The sequence below is a fragment of the Plectropomus leopardus genome, chromosome 21 (genome assembly GCF_008729295.1).
Source record: "Plectropomus leopardus isolate mb chromosome 21, YSFRI_Pleo_2.0, whole genome shotgun sequence".
NCBI classification, from domain to species: Eukaryota; Metazoa; Chordata; class Actinopteri; order Perciformes; family Serranidae; genus Plectropomus; species Plectropomus leopardus.
This window is the reverse complement of record NC_056483.1, coordinates 11,370,447-11,388,514: the sequence shown is the minus strand read 5'-3', so window position 1 is coordinate 11,388,514 and position 18,068 is coordinate 11,370,447. Positions and strand designations below refer to the sequence as shown.

The window sequence follows — 18,068 nt, the reverse complement described above, 5'->3', positions numbered from 1 at the left end:
ACTGTAATACTTAGAGATAGAGCACATCAAACCCTTCAGAAGTACAACACACATACATTATTCAGTAGATTGATTATTCAGTCAATAAAATATTGCCACAAAAGGGATAATAAAAAAACAGTTTCCAATAAATTATTACAATCTTTTTTCACTTCCTCTGAATCCATCTCCATCTTTTACTTTTCATCCTTGAGTCTCTTTACATTGGTCTCGTTCTCCTTCACTTCATTTCTCTGTAGAAAACGATAAAAATTATAGGTCAGACAGACCCAGAAACTTCCTGTCTTATGAGTATATCCCACAGACGACCAGTTTCAGACCGCCCACAGTCTAATCTTTCTCATCACTGCAGTGCAAAAGTCTTTCAATTTAATGCAGCTCCTGAAACTAGACAGAAAGGCCTGAAATAAAGTTTACTTTGGAGACGAAAGAAGAGATCTGTGGTAGAATGGTGGCTGTTTAACAGAAGGGGGTTGGAGTGTGTGTTTAAGTGTGTGTGTCTAAGGGCGATGGAGTGAGTGAGAGATCAGATGCAGGAATGCTCCACTTGTTAGATAATCCTATTTGCTCTGTTATCAACCGCACACATTACTGGAATGGAGATGGATCAGCTCTGATCAAGGCCTTCACGTCCCTCCTGAGGGCATTTATGCATACAAACACATACACACACATGCACACACAAAACATAAGCAGACCTATTTTCAGTTTGAGCGTATCTGCGCTGACTTGAAGACAGCCTAAGATGAGAGGGGGAGTGTGTGTGCCAATTGGGTCGGGGGGTTTGGAAGCATCACACATGAAAATATACAGAATAATCTACTCTCAGTGCTCGTTATTAAAGTCACATATAAGGACATTAAATAAGCACACTTTCTTTCATATCAGTGGTTATTCAAGTCATGCATTAAGGATGTCATGATCTGATCGAAAAAGGATCGGTATCGGGCCCGATCAGCTCATTTTTTAATTGATCAGGATCGGTTATTTTGGGCACGCTCCCGAAACCAATCCTTTGTTTACCTGTGCCGTCACAAAGGTGTCATAAATGGAGAGCAAGTTTTGCAGCAGATATTCAGGTTTTATTGTAATGCTGCTGCTCTAGTAAGTAGAAATTAATTTTTATGTTCATCTTAAGCTGCTTCATCACTTTAAGTGGAACTGAAATTTTTGTTGTTCGTTTTTAGTGAACTGTTTTTTCTATAATGCTGTAATGAGTGGAATTTTGGCAGATTTTGTCATAGTTGTGACTGTGAATGTTAAAGTTAAGCTATCATACTACTTTGAAGTGGAGGTGAAGTGGAACAGGATTTGAGAGCTGTTTCTAAAGACACATCTTCCCTTCTTTATTTTGGTGAAAAAAAAAAAAAAATGCTACATGAAGCGAAATCATGATAAAAGCTATATATACAAACCCTTAAGGAACATTCTGGATGCAGACATTCTTGCATTGCATTGCAGAGCTATTGAAATGTCAGGCATAAACACTGGATTGATTTTTATAACTTTAAAGTATTTGAAGTGTGCATTGTGCAGCTGTATTATCCAGGTAAATACAAGTATCGGACTGGGACTCGGTATCAGCAGATACTCAATATAATGACTCAAATCGGGATCGGGGGCAAAAAAACAAAAAACAAAACTTGATCAAGACATCCCCATTATAGATAGTACAATACAGACAACCAGGATACAAAACATACAGTTATCATTTTTGAAAAGTCTTCACAATTGTTGCTTTTGAGCATAGTTTTCTTCTATCTAATCTTTAAAAAGGGCTGAGTCATCACAGATCATGAAGGGCACAGTAAACTAGTTTATATTTTCAGTGGGAAATGATAAGGATAAATTTAGGCCTTGCCAGTAACATTTCCTACATTTTCCTGTAAGTGATAACATGTAACAACAGACAGCTGTGGTTAAACACCAAGGCCAACATGAGGTTAGGTGGCAAATAAGCACACATTAAAAAACAAAATGATCAGATAACACAAGCACAAGAGCTGCTGCAGGGTCACATTTTCCATTGAGTATTAAGTAGCACTACAACAACCGTGAAGTGGAGATGAGTGTATAACTAAGTGGTGCTGTTTCAACACTATAAAGTGCTTCAGACTAAAGGGCATTGGGATAGCGGAAGAAGAAAAGAAAAAAATTGATGGGAGACTTTTTTTTTTTCAGGAGCTGGAATCCACCTACAATACTTTCCCCTTGTCTATACAATCACATCTGTGCACACACATTACACAACAGGAAGTTGCAGCCCCTATGCGCAGGCGGCTGCGACATTTTCAGCGTGTGCTCTGTTTTCTCTCAGTGTCAGTGCTGGTTGGGAGTTTCTCTTATATTATCTTTCTTCTCTCAGGCCCATTGTGCAGCCCAGCTAGACCCAGGAAGCAGAGCTGCACCATAGAAAACATTCCTCACAGGAAACACGTATATCTGCGGAGCCCGTAATAAAATGAAAAAAGATGGTAAATTTTTTTTTTCTAAAAAGATGGTTAAAAAAATTAAATATTGAAAAAAAGAAAATTTGATGGTGGGAACAAAATCAAATTTTCTTTTTTTTCACCATCTATTTTTTTCCCTCCCCCATGTCCCTTTAGGGGCTCCATAGATGTCTCTATAGCAAAGAGTAAGATATTTTCCAAAGAAAAAAATGGGGTTTTTTGGTTCTTGCTCAAATGGTTTGACTCCTGTATAAGGAGTTTGGGTAAAAGATTTTGCGAGATGAGCATTTCAGAGCCAGGAGCACATCACAGTCCCATTACCTTGTAATCCTCTTCCAGGTGTGAAGCACTTGGTCTGCTCAAACGCCCGAGCCACCACTGCTCCTCTCAGCATGCTGGTGATTGAGTCCACCTGAAGAAAGCACAAAGGTCAAGCTGGAGCACTTTACATGATACAGTTTCCCACTAAGACGCAATCAAATCAAACGTTTGTCCAGGGAAGCAAAAGCTGCTGCCCAAACATACCCAACACCTGCGTCTCCCGCTCGCTCGCTCTGTAACACTCACACACACAATCCCACAGAGCCCCAATGAATACAATTTGCTATGCAGTATGTAAACAAAGCTGGAGAAACGGCTCTACAATAAAACAAATGACAGGAAGCTGCAAAAGTGCAGAGACAGCAATACTTTTTTTTTCTGCTTTTCCACTGCTGATGGAAACGTTCTCATAAAATGTCTCAGAGATGGTGTATGTATAATCAGATATGGTCAGCCTTTGCTTCAAAGGTTTTATTTAGGTCAACTTAAGCCTTTCACGATTTTCATTTCCTAAAGACAAGTCAAAAAAAAGTTTAGATAAATATTTTTCCTTTAAAAGTTGCATGAGATCAATTTTTTTTGGCTTTGAAAACTTCCATTTTCATTTCATCACAAAAAACAATTAGACAACAAGTCTAGAAAATTCTGGGATGGTGAAGAGGATCAATACAATAGAGTGCTCCTTTCTGTTCCCTTGTCAAAAAGCCTATGGGATTTCTCCATTGGATTTTGGATTACTGCAGAAAATAAACTCTGTGGTAATTAAACATTTGATAGATATTTCCACTGACAGCTTACATCAATCACATCTGTACAGATGTTTAGCTGACCCACCTGGCTAAACAGATGCTCCAGAAAGCTGTGAAGTTTCTTCTGCTTGTCATGGGAAAGCCACACACTGGAGGGCATCTCATCTCCTGCAGAGGTGTGGTTACAACTTGTCAGCAGTAATCTATTACTCTACTATATTAAACATGTTTACTCTGTGTTGTCTTACTGCATCAGCACATCTATGATATCAAATCCAATATAATGTGTGTCTGTTTCTCAGCTTTTCAGCTAAAGAAAAGGAGACAATATCTGACATCCCATCTAGCTACAATGTGTGTGTTATGACGTGTGACAGAGACATCCTACGAGACAGAGGGGAAGGATATTTGACAGGATACACAGCTGTGTGAGATGTTAATGACAAACCCAGCTGAGATGTGTGGCCAAACGCCTGTCGTATCCAATTAGATTCAACTTCAGGCTTTTTTTTTTGCTCATGTCTTCTATAAGGTGTAATCATGCAGTTAGATTGTAATCGCGGCCTGTCACTTTTTGCAGTGTGGTTGATTAGGGTTTTGACGCTCAGATGGGAACTTTGATTCTTATAGAGTATGGCCATATAGATGTTATACAGTGAATTAATCACAATAATGTCAATGCTACTCTGCATAATGAGTACTTTACTTTTAATGCTTTTATACTTTTACTTAAAGGGTACCTTTGAAATTTTTCAACCTTGAGTTAATTTCCCATGTTTTTTGTGACTAATTGACCAATGAGAATTTTTTTTTTTTTTTAATTTAAATTGATCTAATATTGAGCGAGAGGCCCAAAGCTGGAAGCCATGAAACAAGCTGCAATGTATTCACTCAGCACAATCAAGCACCATCACTTTATGTCCACTTGAAGTCCTTGTTTTTGCCACTGATAAGCCTGGATTTTAATTCTGAGTGTCTCACATCATGATGGAAAGGACCGTTACAGAAATAAACCTCTTTGTTGAAAGGAAATATCCTTTTAGTTAAACAAGAAACAGCCTCAACGTCACTGTTGTCAGAGCCACAAGACTCCTTTTAAATAAACAGTAATTTTATCATCATAAACCACACTTCATTCAAAGTTGACAGAAACAAAATTAAACTTACAAAAATCCTCTTGGTTCATTTATTGATCTATTTCCTGTCACATCACTGTCTTCTCTCTTCCTTTTAATTTCATTTTTATAGACTGTGGCACCTGTTCTTGATTTGGGGTGGATTTTTTTTTTTAGTTGTGTGTGTTTATATTTTTGTCTTTTTCTTTTTGTTGTTGTTGATTAAAATTGTAAAGAATTAATTTTAAAAAGTCTTAGTTTCTCTTTCCATCATTCCAATAATCACCAGCTCTGATTTGATTGAAATAAACCTTTAATCAAACACAGTTAGACGTGAAAATATCCTGGCTCAAGATACACTAAAATGACTGTTTATTTAAATTGAGTCTGGTGTGTTAGGCAATAGCAATTCTGGTGTTATTTCCACTTAAACTAAAAGAATCTTACTCTTAATAATAATATTTTACTTATTGTTGTCAGACACTTATTCTATCAATCTGACCCTGTCAGAGGAAAAATCAAGGACTTTTAGTGGACTTGAATTGACGGTGTGCACATGCCCACATTGGTAACACTGCAGCTGGTATTACAGTTGCTCTTGCTCAATACTGGTTCAATTTCAAAAAATGCTGTTCCCATTACTCTCTTAGACACAAAAACATGGGAAAATAAGATCCAGGTTTAAAAATACAAGGGCTACCCTTTAAAACTGGAAGTTATATCATTTCTATGTGCAAAATTAGTTTGCTCCAGTGTGATGTGAGGTGGAGTGTAACGCTTGTGTCCACTGTGCTGCATTTCTGTACCTGAGTCCAGTTCATCACTGTGAACATAGGAGCTACAGTGGCTGCTGCAGATACTGGTGAAGGAGGCAATGGAGTTTCTGTTGCTGTTACAGTCACTGAAAGGAAAAAGGGAGATAAACATTGATAAGAAAATTCACTTTATTACTGTAGCTTATTACATATGTATCTGTTCATCTGAGTTATACTGCAGTACAGTTTCACTTCATTTTTACCTGTAGGAGTCTCTGTTGCTGATTGTGTCGTGTCCGGAGTCCTCCTGCTCGTCCCCTGCCACGTTAAAACACACTTTCTTCCCATTCCGCTCCCCTTTTTCCCCCTCACTCTCTGCCGATATGTAGCTCTCTGGGGTCCTCGCTTCTGACGCTGGAGGGTGGGTGATGGAGGATAAGAGGCTGATGGAGTGAAAGAAAAGCAGGAAGGAGAAAACGGTGCAAAGAAGGAGAGGAGGGATTACTTATAACAGCTATGACATTTGAGACAGCAGGATAGAAACAGCTTCTTTGATCACACTAATGCTACACAGGAAGCTCTTACATGTGTCCACTAAAACATAGTGAACTGTAAATACAGCATGTACAGTATGTGTGTACAGTATGTGTGTACTGTACATGTGCGTGGGCTCCAACAGCTGACTGAGTGCGCCAAACAAAACCCCAACCTGTTTGCCTTCCGCACAACAGCTTCAGATGCTCAGGGATCCACATCGTATTAATAGGTTCAAACGTGTAGCAGGGTACAGCTGTGTCAACAAGCTTCAGCAACAAGCACGGCACAGATCAGCTCCCTGCTCACTGTTACAGCCTGTGTTCTATCAGGCGGCTATCAGAAGAGCAGGAAGAGGCCGACTGGGATATTTTCACAGTTGCAGCAACACATGTTGGCATTTAAAGCCATATTCCAATAAATGCTAGGCTTGGAGTTTTTTTTTGTTGATCTCTCCCCACGCACACACTCTGACACGCAAGCAATGTCTGTTTACCTTTTAGCCTCATTTTAATTTGTGTCCGCTTACATTTTCCATTGTGTCAGAACATCGGCCTTAAGGACATTTCAACAAGGAGGCAGTGGGGGAGGGGGGTGGCAGCTTCAGGCCACGCAGAGCTCCGTGAAATAAACAACCTGTCTCCCTTGTGCTACCCAAATGCATCTCAGATTTTTATGCCTCTGTATGATTTTAAACACCTCTCCTCTCTCCTCATTCCTCTCTGTCCATTGACCCCCTTTCTACCCATTCACTAGGCCACAGAGATGCCCTCATTATGGTCCACTCCAGGAGCCGCCACAATGCCCCTATGCAGCAGAGTGGCATTCCATCGCCATGGAGAAGCTCTCCAGGCTCTGTGATTGGCTATTGGTTAATAAAGAAGCAAACCTTTGGGACGCAAACTATCAGAGGGAGCAGAGCAGAATAACAATGACTGGATCAGAGAGTGGGCTTTAACACAGAGAGAAAATGGGGGTGGAACAGAAAGAGTAGGCCAAAGTACACCACTGCTTATCGCGAGCAATCAGAGAGATCTCTTTATGTCTCACAGGAAGCTCTTTAACCCACTTGGACACATTAAACTATTAGATATCAATCACGTTCCTCACATCTGTAGGTGGATCTGCATTACAAAGCTCCACGTCAGGCTGTTTCTTGATGGCCCTATAGCTTTCTATTCACAGTTCATATGGCATATAGCTTGTTAGATTTCAGACTTTCTAGAACTCTTTTAAACCTCTCAAAACTAAATACAACTAATCTATAATAACAACAATTGCACAATAACTTATACCCTTTTTCCACCCAAATTAGCAAGTGAACACAAGTTTTTCAAACATGAGTAAACATGCTAAAAATGGGCTATATACTGCTTTTCCATTGCCAATAAGAGCAGAGCTGTGTACACAGCTCTGCAATAGACAAGCATGCCTTCCTGTGTGTGGGGGTTTTGTTTTGTTTTGGGTTTTTTTATGTGTCGCATGCAGTGTCACCAGAAGGCCAGAGAACAGGTACACAATAGCAGGAACAGATGTCTGTGAAAACTTTACAGTGGCTACTTCTTTTAATATATCTCTAGTTATTCAGTCTTTCTTTCAAATTTGGTGCAGACTAATTTGGATTGATATTTCAGCTCTGCATAGGAGAAGACGGACAGTAATTAGTGGTGGCACGTCATTGCATCTCATCAGTTAGAGAGCTGAAATTAGCACTTTCTCCCGAGTGTTGTCTTTCCATCAATGCTAATTAAAGCCAGAGGTGATATATAGCTGTGACTACCGCAGTCATTTGACCCAGGTGTGAATGCAGATTGTACACTTCCCCATTAAATTAAAAAGCCAGATGTTAGCAGGTGTTATCAGGGTTTTTTGGTGCAGTAGAAATGAGGCTATAATGAGGGAGAAATTCCATGAGTGATTTAAAAGACAATAAATGTCACCAATTATTCTGAGAGTCATAAAATTCAACTTCATATCTTAGCATTTTCAAGATTTTTGAAAAATTTATTTCAGAAATAAATACCAATTAAAGCGATATTTTTTTAGATCAATTCAATTCTTTTTAAGACTTTTGCGAGGATCAGCCAGAACCCTGTCTATTATTGATCCGTAGAAATAGAAAATGTGTGAAAATAGAGGAGAAAAGTGGGTGTTTGATACAGGAAAGAAGGAGGTACTAATGTAATGCACGTCACAGGGCACGTCCTCAAACAGCTGCGACCCCTTGTCTGTGGCCCCACGAGACAAAGGTTAACAGGTCGCTTCCTCAAAATGGATTCCTCTACAATCAGCCAAGAAATTATGTAACATCATTCTATGTCCAGTTGTTTTCTTTTCTTAAATTACTTGAGGATATTTCAAATCTCTGACCAATGTGTCTTAAAATTCCTCTCTTGACTTTGGGCTGGGAAGAAGGTGGGATGTTTTGTTTAACATCACAAGAGAGCTCTCATAAATATGGCCACTTCAGTTCATTATTATGTCATTATGAAGTTGTGCTGTCAAAGTTAGTTCAGGAAGAGAAAAAAGACACAGGGAGTGAAGAATGGCTGTGTCTATGTGTGCAGACGGGTGTGTGGAAACGAAGATATAGAGGAAATGAAACAGAAATAAAGGAGAGCTGGGGGAGAAATGGAAGGGTGTGTGTGAACAAAACAAGTAGCTGTGACCCTAGGCTACTAGGCGATCAGGTTAATATGCAAACTAACCTAATGAAGCGCTCAGGAGGGTTGAACACACCCACAGAGGTCACAGCAAATCTTCGAGACTGCAGCTACTGGCAACACAACCCATTATTAGTTCCACTCCTGTGAAACACTCACGCCCGCCCCCACAGCCCACTCTTAACAAGCTCCTGAAGTGTGCATGTGTGTGTGTGCGGCTGCATGTTTAAACAGATAGCGGATGGTAAAGGTCATTATCCCCTCACCAGCCGCGTCTCGGACCATTTGAATGCACGTGGAAACAACTCTACTAATTGGCACTGACAGGAGCATGACAAAATTTGTCCAGACTCAGTCATTAAGAGCCCTGCTGTGGACGCGACTCATTATTACCGCGGCTAGGTGACAGCTCCGCTCCATCTAGCGACTTTTAATGTCATTCTTCGAATACTGCCGCCTTGGCTGAGGAGACTTCTAATGACTAAATCAATCTAATGATCATCTAAAGATTCATAACACATAAGTCAGCTGTCCTACAATAATTACCAACTACTGCAGGGGGAAATCTGGAAGTTTCCTTTACAAGACTTTTTAGTTAGACAGAAGTCACATGAGCATTTTAGAGGGATGTATGTGTGTTTATGTTTTTCTGTGTACAATGCATACATGTATCAGTGGTCTATTGTTGGTGAATGGTATTTCCAGAGGGCACCTGGCTTAATGTCACACCCTTTTGGTCACTGAGATTGTATTTCCTGTTTGGGGGTGGGGGAAGCAGAGCTGCAGCAGTGTTTCCCATTTCCTTTCTGTAGCCTCATGTGTTTCCAAACAATGAACCCAGCGACCGTGCTGAATACAGAGTGGCCAGCCAGGAAACACTGATCTCACACACACGCAGCATATCAGGTTTAAAATCCTGAACAACATGAAGCATGGGCATACCTGTGTGCGCAACTTGTGCAGACATATGGTCGTGAAAACCCCCAAACTGACTTGATGTTTCTGTTTTCCCCTTCCTTTTGTTTCTCTCTCACACACATGCACACACACACAGGTGCCAGAGTAATGACCAAAATGTATGCCCGCCAAGTGCCAGATGCATGCAGCGCATTGACCAAGCCGGCTGCTGAAGTTACAGCGTGTTATATGAGGCAATCTGGCTTCAGAGGACACTTCAAATCAAGTGGAATAGAATCAGTGGGAGGGTATCTTTTTCCATCATAAACAAAAAGTGATTTGAGGAGTTTCAATCACTTTCGCCCTTTGTTTTGTGGGACATACGTTAAAATCGAATTGTGTCAAACTTAAGCCCATTTCAAGGGGACCTACTGTCCTTTTCCTTTTTTTCTCTCATATGCATATAATGTTACAGTGCTGGATATTCATATTTTAAGTGGCCTTAGTTTTAAATTATGAGTTTAACAGATGTACAAGCAATCCCTATGAGCAAAAACCTAATGCTTCAGACCATTCTGAATACTCATTTTTCTACTTTTGAGAAAAGCCAACGCCAGCTTATTACAGATTTTTTTATATGGTCATCTGCTTCAGGCACACTACTGCTAGTGTTTACATTATGTAACATACACTGCTACATGCTAACATCAAGGAAACATAGAGTCTTGGTTGCTGATTTAATTTCTCCCTGAATTCTGAGCATATTCCTGCTAGAACAGGTTGTGAAGATTTGGGTTTAGAAGCTTTTATTGGATATTTTTTTTACAGTAGTAAGGGACACTATACTCTATTATAGTCATTCCTTAGCTGCAAGTTCACTCCTACATGTAGCTACATGCTTACATCAGGGAAACCTTTAATCTTTATTGCTTATGTTGTTAATTTTTATTGAATTTCATATTGCTATAGGAACATGTCCACTTATGGTTTAGAAGCTTTTATGGGTGATTTTTATGTAAGAAAGTGCTGCTGAAAAATAAGTAAGCGTGAATATAACAGAAAATAAACGGTGGCATATTAATATAATCAGATTCTTTACCTGTCCAACACACAACCATGTTGCAGAGGATGTGGGACAGTAAATGTGGATCATAGCCATGTATTTCTGCTTTGTCCTGAAATTGTACAGTTTTAGAAAAATGTTCATATGGTTATTATCAAATCCTGACCTATGATATACCTACCTCTGTTTTTGGTAATATTACAGGGGGTAAAGCGTTTAAAGAAGACAGATATATACTGACATTCCTCTTGGCAGCTTGCAAAAAGACCATTACTGAGAGATGGTGCAAGGCTGAACCACCAACATAAGATGAACAGCTGACAATTGTGAATGAAATATATTATATGGAACTGTTAACTCACTGGATAAGAGCTCAAGAAGAGCGGTGTCAAGAGAAATGAGAGAAATGGACAATGTTTACATGTCAACGACAAGATAAGAAACTGAATCACTGATGTCTTAGGGACACATATTTGATGATGAGAAATGGCAATCTGGCTCTTCTCTACGTTAAGGAACAGATGTTGTATATGCTGTAAGTCTGTAAATATAGGCACTCACTCATGAATATGGGCACCGTGCGTCTCCATCTCCTTGACAACCATAGTGAGCTTGTAAAGGAGCTTCTGGTACGCATCCAGTGTGAGCAGGTCTTCCTCTCTGAGCAGGAATCGAAGGCCGTGACCCTCTGTCCTTCCAAGGCTGTGACCCGATGGTGCGGCCATGGTAGTGATCGTATGCTGGACGTTAACCATGGGGTTTATCTTTCCTGCAGAGACACAAACATGCCAGGAAAAAAAAGGGATAATTACCGATTTGAAATCAGATTTAGATGAATATGCATCCACTGTGCAGGTGTTCCTGACTCACCCTGCTCAGCACTACTGCGTCCTCCCTTCTCCAGCGTGTTCTTTCTGTTGTCCAGTTGCACACCAAAGGCGCTACCCAGAGAGGTGGTGGTCTTCGGGTAGGACACCTCCATCACATTGATATGACAGTTTGTAGGGCAAAAGTCGCTGCTATGGAGGGGGGACACCTTGGCTTTAGCCTGCTTAAAGGTGGGCCACGCTCTGTTCTTCAGTACCCGGGCAAACTGTGGAGAAAAGAGATGCATGTGGTTTAGAGATAACAAATGTTTTCTTTAATATGGCTGCAAAAGTGAAAAGAGAATTTGACAGAAATATGAGTAGAAATCTTGAATTTTAATGGCACTTACTGCAGAAAATGCCATCCGATAATACTATTGGCTGACAGATTTGTAATCAATAGTAATCAGAGGTTGGGAACAGGAATTGAGAAGACATTTTTAGAAGAGCCAGGCTTCAAAGCATTATTTAGCTGATGTGTTACCTCAGAAAAAAAAGGCTCCATGTGAAACACATTAGAGAATAACTGTCAACCTAACGTACTGTTTTGTTTTACATATATGACAGCTGGCAGTAGAAGAAAAGCATAAACACCCATTACTGTACATATCCTACATTCCTGCTTTTTATGTGGCAGCTCAAATATTGAACCGAAATCAAAGATCCAAGACAGACACAGAACAGTCATCACTCACATAAATGAGGAACTCCAGACTATGACATGACAGGTAATCATTTCAACTGATAGGAATTGATTAAACTATCATATGGCACTTATCATCATGTTGTAAGAATATATGATGAAACTATTTTATTATCTGTGATTTGATTTGTAACTTCAACAACATCCAGAATGTAAGTTTTGAATTTGCTGCAGAGGAACTGTTTATTTTCATCACAGTAATATCAAACATACTTTCCGCTGAAAATTATGTTGCTTCAAATAAAGTAAATATTCTTTTTAGATAAGCACATGCATCACGTCATGTAATATATAAGTTCTGCAGGATCTCTAACTCAACCCAACCCTGCTGTGCAAAAAAACTTCCTGAACGTGCCATGAGATAGTATCTTCATGTAAAAACACAACACACAGGGAGCCCCAAGGACTGCTTGGGTCTGAAACAGAATATCACAAACACATTTTTTCTCTGCAACATTTGGTTGCACTTTCCTTGAACCCTCAATCACAGGGCCTGTGTCCTGTCTTGGATGTTACACAGCAGATGGTATAAGCCGCCGCATCGCTTTTTAGCAACTTGCGCTGTCAAGCAACATAAGCATAACATAATGTAAATGTCAGCGAAAGGAACTTAAACCAAACACGTCTTCCTGGTTATCTCAGAAAGCTGGAGTATGAAGCTCCTGCTTAAAGTAAGATGATGTGCTCCAGATGGGCCTCAAGCTGACCCTCTCTTGAGACAAAAGAGTCTCACCACATCTCCTGTCCGCCTCTACAGCTTTGTTGACTCATATTTTCCTCAGGTTAACATCTCTCCTTATATCACTTGCTATTCTATTTTTCTGTGTCTTTATAGACTCTTTCATCCATCCTCACTCTCATATCTCGCTCCTTCTCTCATTCCTCTACTCTCACTACCCCCCTCCTTTCTCTCTAGGGGTCTGAGAAGGAATGCTCCAGTGCAGGAGGGGATCTTACACAACAAAAGTCCTGGCTGTGGCTGTGCACGGCTATTTATAAGTGACTGGTAATTAATCCAAGGCCCGCTCTAATGTTGAGTCAGATTTTTTCCTTTTTACCCTCTCACGCACATTTGCAGGCATCGGGATGTTTGGCCTATAGACACATGCTTACAGATGTGAATGAAAAGTGATGAAAATACTTGGCTCTGTCAACAACCAGCTGTAACCTAATTACAAACAAAGGGCCGGATATATACTAGTCAGTGACAAGTTTGCGAGACAGTGACAGACATCTTGGCGAAATACTTAACTCTCAGGTCAGTGAGAACTTTTAGCGCAGGTGCCTTCATCCAACACTTGTGTTTAACTTGTTGTTGACGGTCTGATGCACTCTGACAAAACAGTACAGTGCCTAAATGGAGCCTAAACTATACTTTGAAAAAGTAATGCCCGAAAAAATGTTTAAAAAGAGTGTCTTTTTTATTGAAAAGAAAAATCTGACCTTGATATTGAACAATATATAAACTCTAAATGGTTTTAAGTATACACACAAATACCCTACTTTGTCCACAAATTGCACTGCTACGTTTAACTCAATATTCTCTTCTCAGGTTGCCGCAGCCTCACAGTCACACAAAACCGTCACGCACATGTGCTCTGTTTCTCTTTCTCTCTCTTTCTCTGTTTGTTTCCGTTGCACAATAGCAAACTTCACCCACACCATATGGCATAGAAATGAGGCTCCAAAATCCTCTTTATGATGTGGTCCAGTAGGTGCTGGTCTTTCAAGAGCCGGTACCATATTGGCACTGGGTTTCTGTACCCAGCCCTAAACGGATGTTGCTAAAAGAGTTCTATCACAATGCATCTATGTTGAATTGGTTCAGCAAGATTTCCACTCTTTCTCTTAGGACAAGAACCACAGTGTGGAACCACAGCAAAAACTATGCAAAAGTGGCATTTCTGCACCAGCTGCATCCTGTCTGCGTCTATTATTGTCTGTCTGCAGAGAATTACAGAAGACACAGTCCATTTTCAAAGTTCCAAGCTGCTTAAAAATATAGATATACAGTTCATAATGGAGATAACTATCATCCAGAGCAGAGGATTGATGAAAAGCCTCTTCTTTACCTTTCTGTAGTTGGTGATTCGTCGGTTGATGTGCTCCAATCTCTCACCACACATGGCACTGAAGCGTACCTGCAGCTCCTCTGGGATCACATCACAGCTGGAACTCAACCTGCCACACAGCTGCACCAGCAGGTCATCATTACGCGCCAGCGCCTCCAGGATCTGGTCAGAGAAAGGGCACACAAAGGCAGGGATGATTAAGTGATACACAAATGCCTCTAAGAACAACTAATGGGATGTTAATAAATGACTGAGCCTTTATTTAAATTGGGAAACAAAATACATTTTGGCTGGAGGGGTGATTCCTCTACAGCGTTTCATGAGCAGTTGAACCGCTATCTGAAATTTCCATGTGCTATTCATAAATTCACAGAGATAAACCCAGATTGTGATACATATGCTCTACGTATGTAGACTCTGACTTTCCAGATCAGAGATTAGATATAGAGGAGGAAGAGAGACACAAATCTCAGAGCCGTCTTAATGAGATGCCCAGTGGAGGAGAGAGAAAAGCAGGGAAGGAAATGTAACAGCAGGAAGAGACTGCAGCACATGAAAACCCCTGCGCCCTGACAGCGTTTGCAATATTAAAATTCAACATCACAACCATTTCTCAGAGGACATCTGGGGCAGATGTTTATAATAATACTAAAATTACTTTCACTTTGGAGGAATGGGAAACAACTTATAGTCGGAGGGGATATGGCACGTTTTATTTCTGTGCGTGTTAAGATGGAGCTTTTAAAGACTTTAGATCACAAGGGCTGTAAATCTAGACCAGTTTAAGACATGAACCCAACTTGTAATCTCTGCTAATTTACCACCAAGTTGAAAGATATTGTTCATGGCGTTTGGAAGAAAGATGCTGCTTTTTATTTCCCACACCAGCATGTGTGCATCTACACGTCTCCTGTCTGTGGGGATCTTCTTTCCCCTGTGCATCTTAAATCAATAATGATCATTCTGTGAGCATTGCTGCTGGGATGTAAAAAGCATGCACTTAACACAGCTGGGAACTAAAATGGATGAAATAAAGCTGTCAGTATTAACTACAATCAAGCCCCTCAATCTACACAGCAAGAGAGCTGCTGGCTGCATTCATCAAGTATTCAAATACAAACTTGTAAAAATGCCATCACAAAGTTCTCCTGAATTATCAATCAGAATCTGATTGATTAGAAATTCTCCAGAGTTTTCACTTCCATCCCAACAGCAAAAACATATAAAGTAAAACAATAACTTGTCATCATAATTTTGGAGTTAATCTACTACTACTCTGCAGTCTGGGGTGAGACAGAAGCCAAGTCATGGTTTGTTTACATCTTTATTGTTCTCCCTCATCAAGCGAGGCTCTACTCTGAGGTGATAAAGCCAAACAGCATCATTCATCACCTAAAAGGTTATAAAAACTTTCCCTCTCCTCTCTCTCTCTTTCTTTCTCTCACTGTCATCCACAGCCACTCAGGATTAAAACAGTTAGCTTAATGATAAAAGTAATTGGCATTAATTGAACTAGACATCCCAGTGGGGCTGGACAGGGCTGGATTAATCATGGGGCAAAGATGAACTCTTTTGACTTGTTCCTCCCATTTTCCATGAACTGTTGGCACATCCCGTTGAGTGTCAGTTCCCATCATATACTGTGCACATGGCAGCTATAATATATTTTGCCCAGAGCCCCCCAAACCAGTATCTACTTCTGCTGTAATGTAGGGGGTGTATGTTCCATTTACGCATTAAATAACTGAAATAATAAAGGTGCTAACACTATATTATGATACAGAGCCATTGTACAACCACAGTGCATTTAAATTTAAAAAAAGTTTAAATATCTGGTGCTTTAAGTGTGATTATAATCAAACACTTGGTTATCGGGGACCAAGTTGGCTATTTAGTCCTGTGGCAAATCTACTCAACCCTTGTTATGTTGCATTTAAGAAGAATTAAATAAAAACATGTTTACAAACTCTCACACTTGGTGAGAGTGGGGTCAAATTATTGTTTTTGTCAACAGAGTCTAGCTTTGAAGAGAGCATAGATAAATTTTAATCTCAATTCAGTTTCCAGGCCAAACAGATCATCTGTTAACTCATCAAGAATTTTATCCATTTTTGGCTTGTTTGTTCACCAGATGCATAAAAGAAAAAGACAATTTTTGTCATCAATACAACATAAAACAGGGAATGCAATTGATAAACAAATGACCATTCAGTGGTGTGAGATATTCCTTTAAATTACCATTACCAATTAATCAAACATCTCACCAGATTTTCAACCAAACAATCAGCCTGGCCAGTTCACATGTCCAGAATAGTTCACAAGTCTTACGATCATTAATTCTGACAGAGTACCTTAGCAGTAAGGCTGAAGAATCCCTTGGGTTCGACCATCTTTTCTAGCACGTGACACTTGATGCCAGCTGTACTGTCATACTCGTACATCACTCCGTACTCCAAGTGGACGTTGTCTACTGTCAGACTTACATGGTCCTTCTTCCCGTCAATTATGGCTATTGTGTTGAACTTGTCCATAACCTCTGTGATTGTAAAAATAAAGAAGAGTCAGCGGTGAAACAGATCTCATGGAAATATGGCAGCACACATGCACAAATCACAAAAACTATGTACTGATCATGTTCTGTGATAAACACAAAGAATCCCTATCTGCGCCACATAAAATGTTTACATCATTTTGCAGTCTGCACTGTAGGAGGTCTCAGACCAACAAGTCTGCAATTCATTTCAGAGGAAGACCCTCTGCACAGGGCCTCCCTCCATAACCCTCCTCAGATGATGAGCAATTCCAAGAGCATTAAGTTAACCGGCCCTATGCTAACGCAATGACTTAATATGGCAATAAATCCTGCTCTGGAGCTGTTTGCTATGAAGGGAATAGCTTTCCTGTTTAACTTTCTCATTGGGATCCATAAATCGTAGGCGGGAATTAACACTTGATGAGCCAGAGGAGGCGGCTGTTCTCAAACTAACACACTCCAGATGAGCCTGTGCGGAGCTCCATCTGACTTGTTAACTGGAGAGGGTAACGGACTTGTGTTCCCGTGAACAGGCCTGTGTTACATCCACGGACACCTTGAGCAGAATTTATTTTCCTGATTCTCGTGTAGTTTCTTGTGAATGTGTGTGTGTGTGTGTGTGTGTGTGTGTGTGTGTGTGTGTGTGTGTGTGTGTGTGTGAGGTCACCTTCGACTTTACACTCGAAGCCGTCTCCATTCTCCTCAGGGGTTGGTTTCTGGTTTGTTTTCTGGTTGTCCTCCTGGGCGCTCTCACTGTTGTTGTACACCCACTTAATAGTGTCTTGCTGCATTGGATCACAATCAAATAATATGTTTAGAGGTTTGATCAAAATGTTTTTGCATCAGAAAAAATATGTCAGGTTATTTTGTCTCCGATTGTCCAATTTAAACTTTTATTTAACTATTGAACTTTAAAAAATCTGTGTATTTTCACTTAGCGTTAAATTGACTGGAAACATTCAATTCCCTCATGCACAAAAACTGTCAACACAAATCAGTCTATTGTAGCATCGTTTGTGGTCAACAGGTGGCATTTCTATTGCTAGTGAGATAGTATGAGGCAAAATAAAACTCTGAACAAACAGAAGTCTGTTTTGTGTGCACACAAGCTGAGGTTTGGGTTTCATGCAGTATGTTGAGCTGATTCTGCCCAGATATGGTGGACAGCGTCACAGTTGGGTTGGCAGAGCATACAGTGAAAAGCCTTCGCAAACATATGGAAACATGGTGCTTAGTGAGACCGCAAAAGCAAACCCGTGCCAATCTCATCAACCCACTCCAGTGTGCCACACAGTTCTGTGTGTGCGTGTGTGTCTGTGTATCTGTCTGTCCTCTCGTCTACACACC

The 18,068-nt window shown here is 40.3% G+C and overlaps 1 protein-coding gene across 1 annotated transcript in view; it reads right to left on the bottom strand.

Moving 5' to 3' along the window:
* prex2 (phosphatidylinositol-3,4,5-trisphosphate-dependent Rac exchange factor 2) overlaps positions 1-18,068 on the bottom strand; it is a 115,989-nt gene that overhangs the window by 36,233 nt on the left and 61,688 nt on the right. The window contains exons 21-29 of the mRNA XM_042510369.1: positions 17,389-17,506; positions 16,540-16,724; positions 14,189-14,350; positions 11,418-11,640; positions 11,109-11,316; positions 5,654-5,833; positions 5,442-5,536; positions 3,606-3,688; positions 2,772-2,862 (exon numbers count right to left, since the gene is read on the bottom strand). Of these exons, the coding sequence (XP_042366303.1) occupies positions 2,772-2,862; positions 3,606-3,688; positions 5,442-5,536; positions 5,654-5,833; positions 11,109-11,316; positions 11,418-11,640; positions 14,189-14,350; positions 16,540-16,724; positions 17,389-17,506 (1,345 nt within the window). The remainder of the gene's footprint in view (positions 1-2,771; positions 2,863-3,605; positions 3,689-5,441; positions 5,537-5,653; positions 5,834-11,108; positions 11,317-11,417; positions 11,641-14,188; positions 14,351-16,539; positions 16,725-17,388; positions 17,507-18,068) is intronic.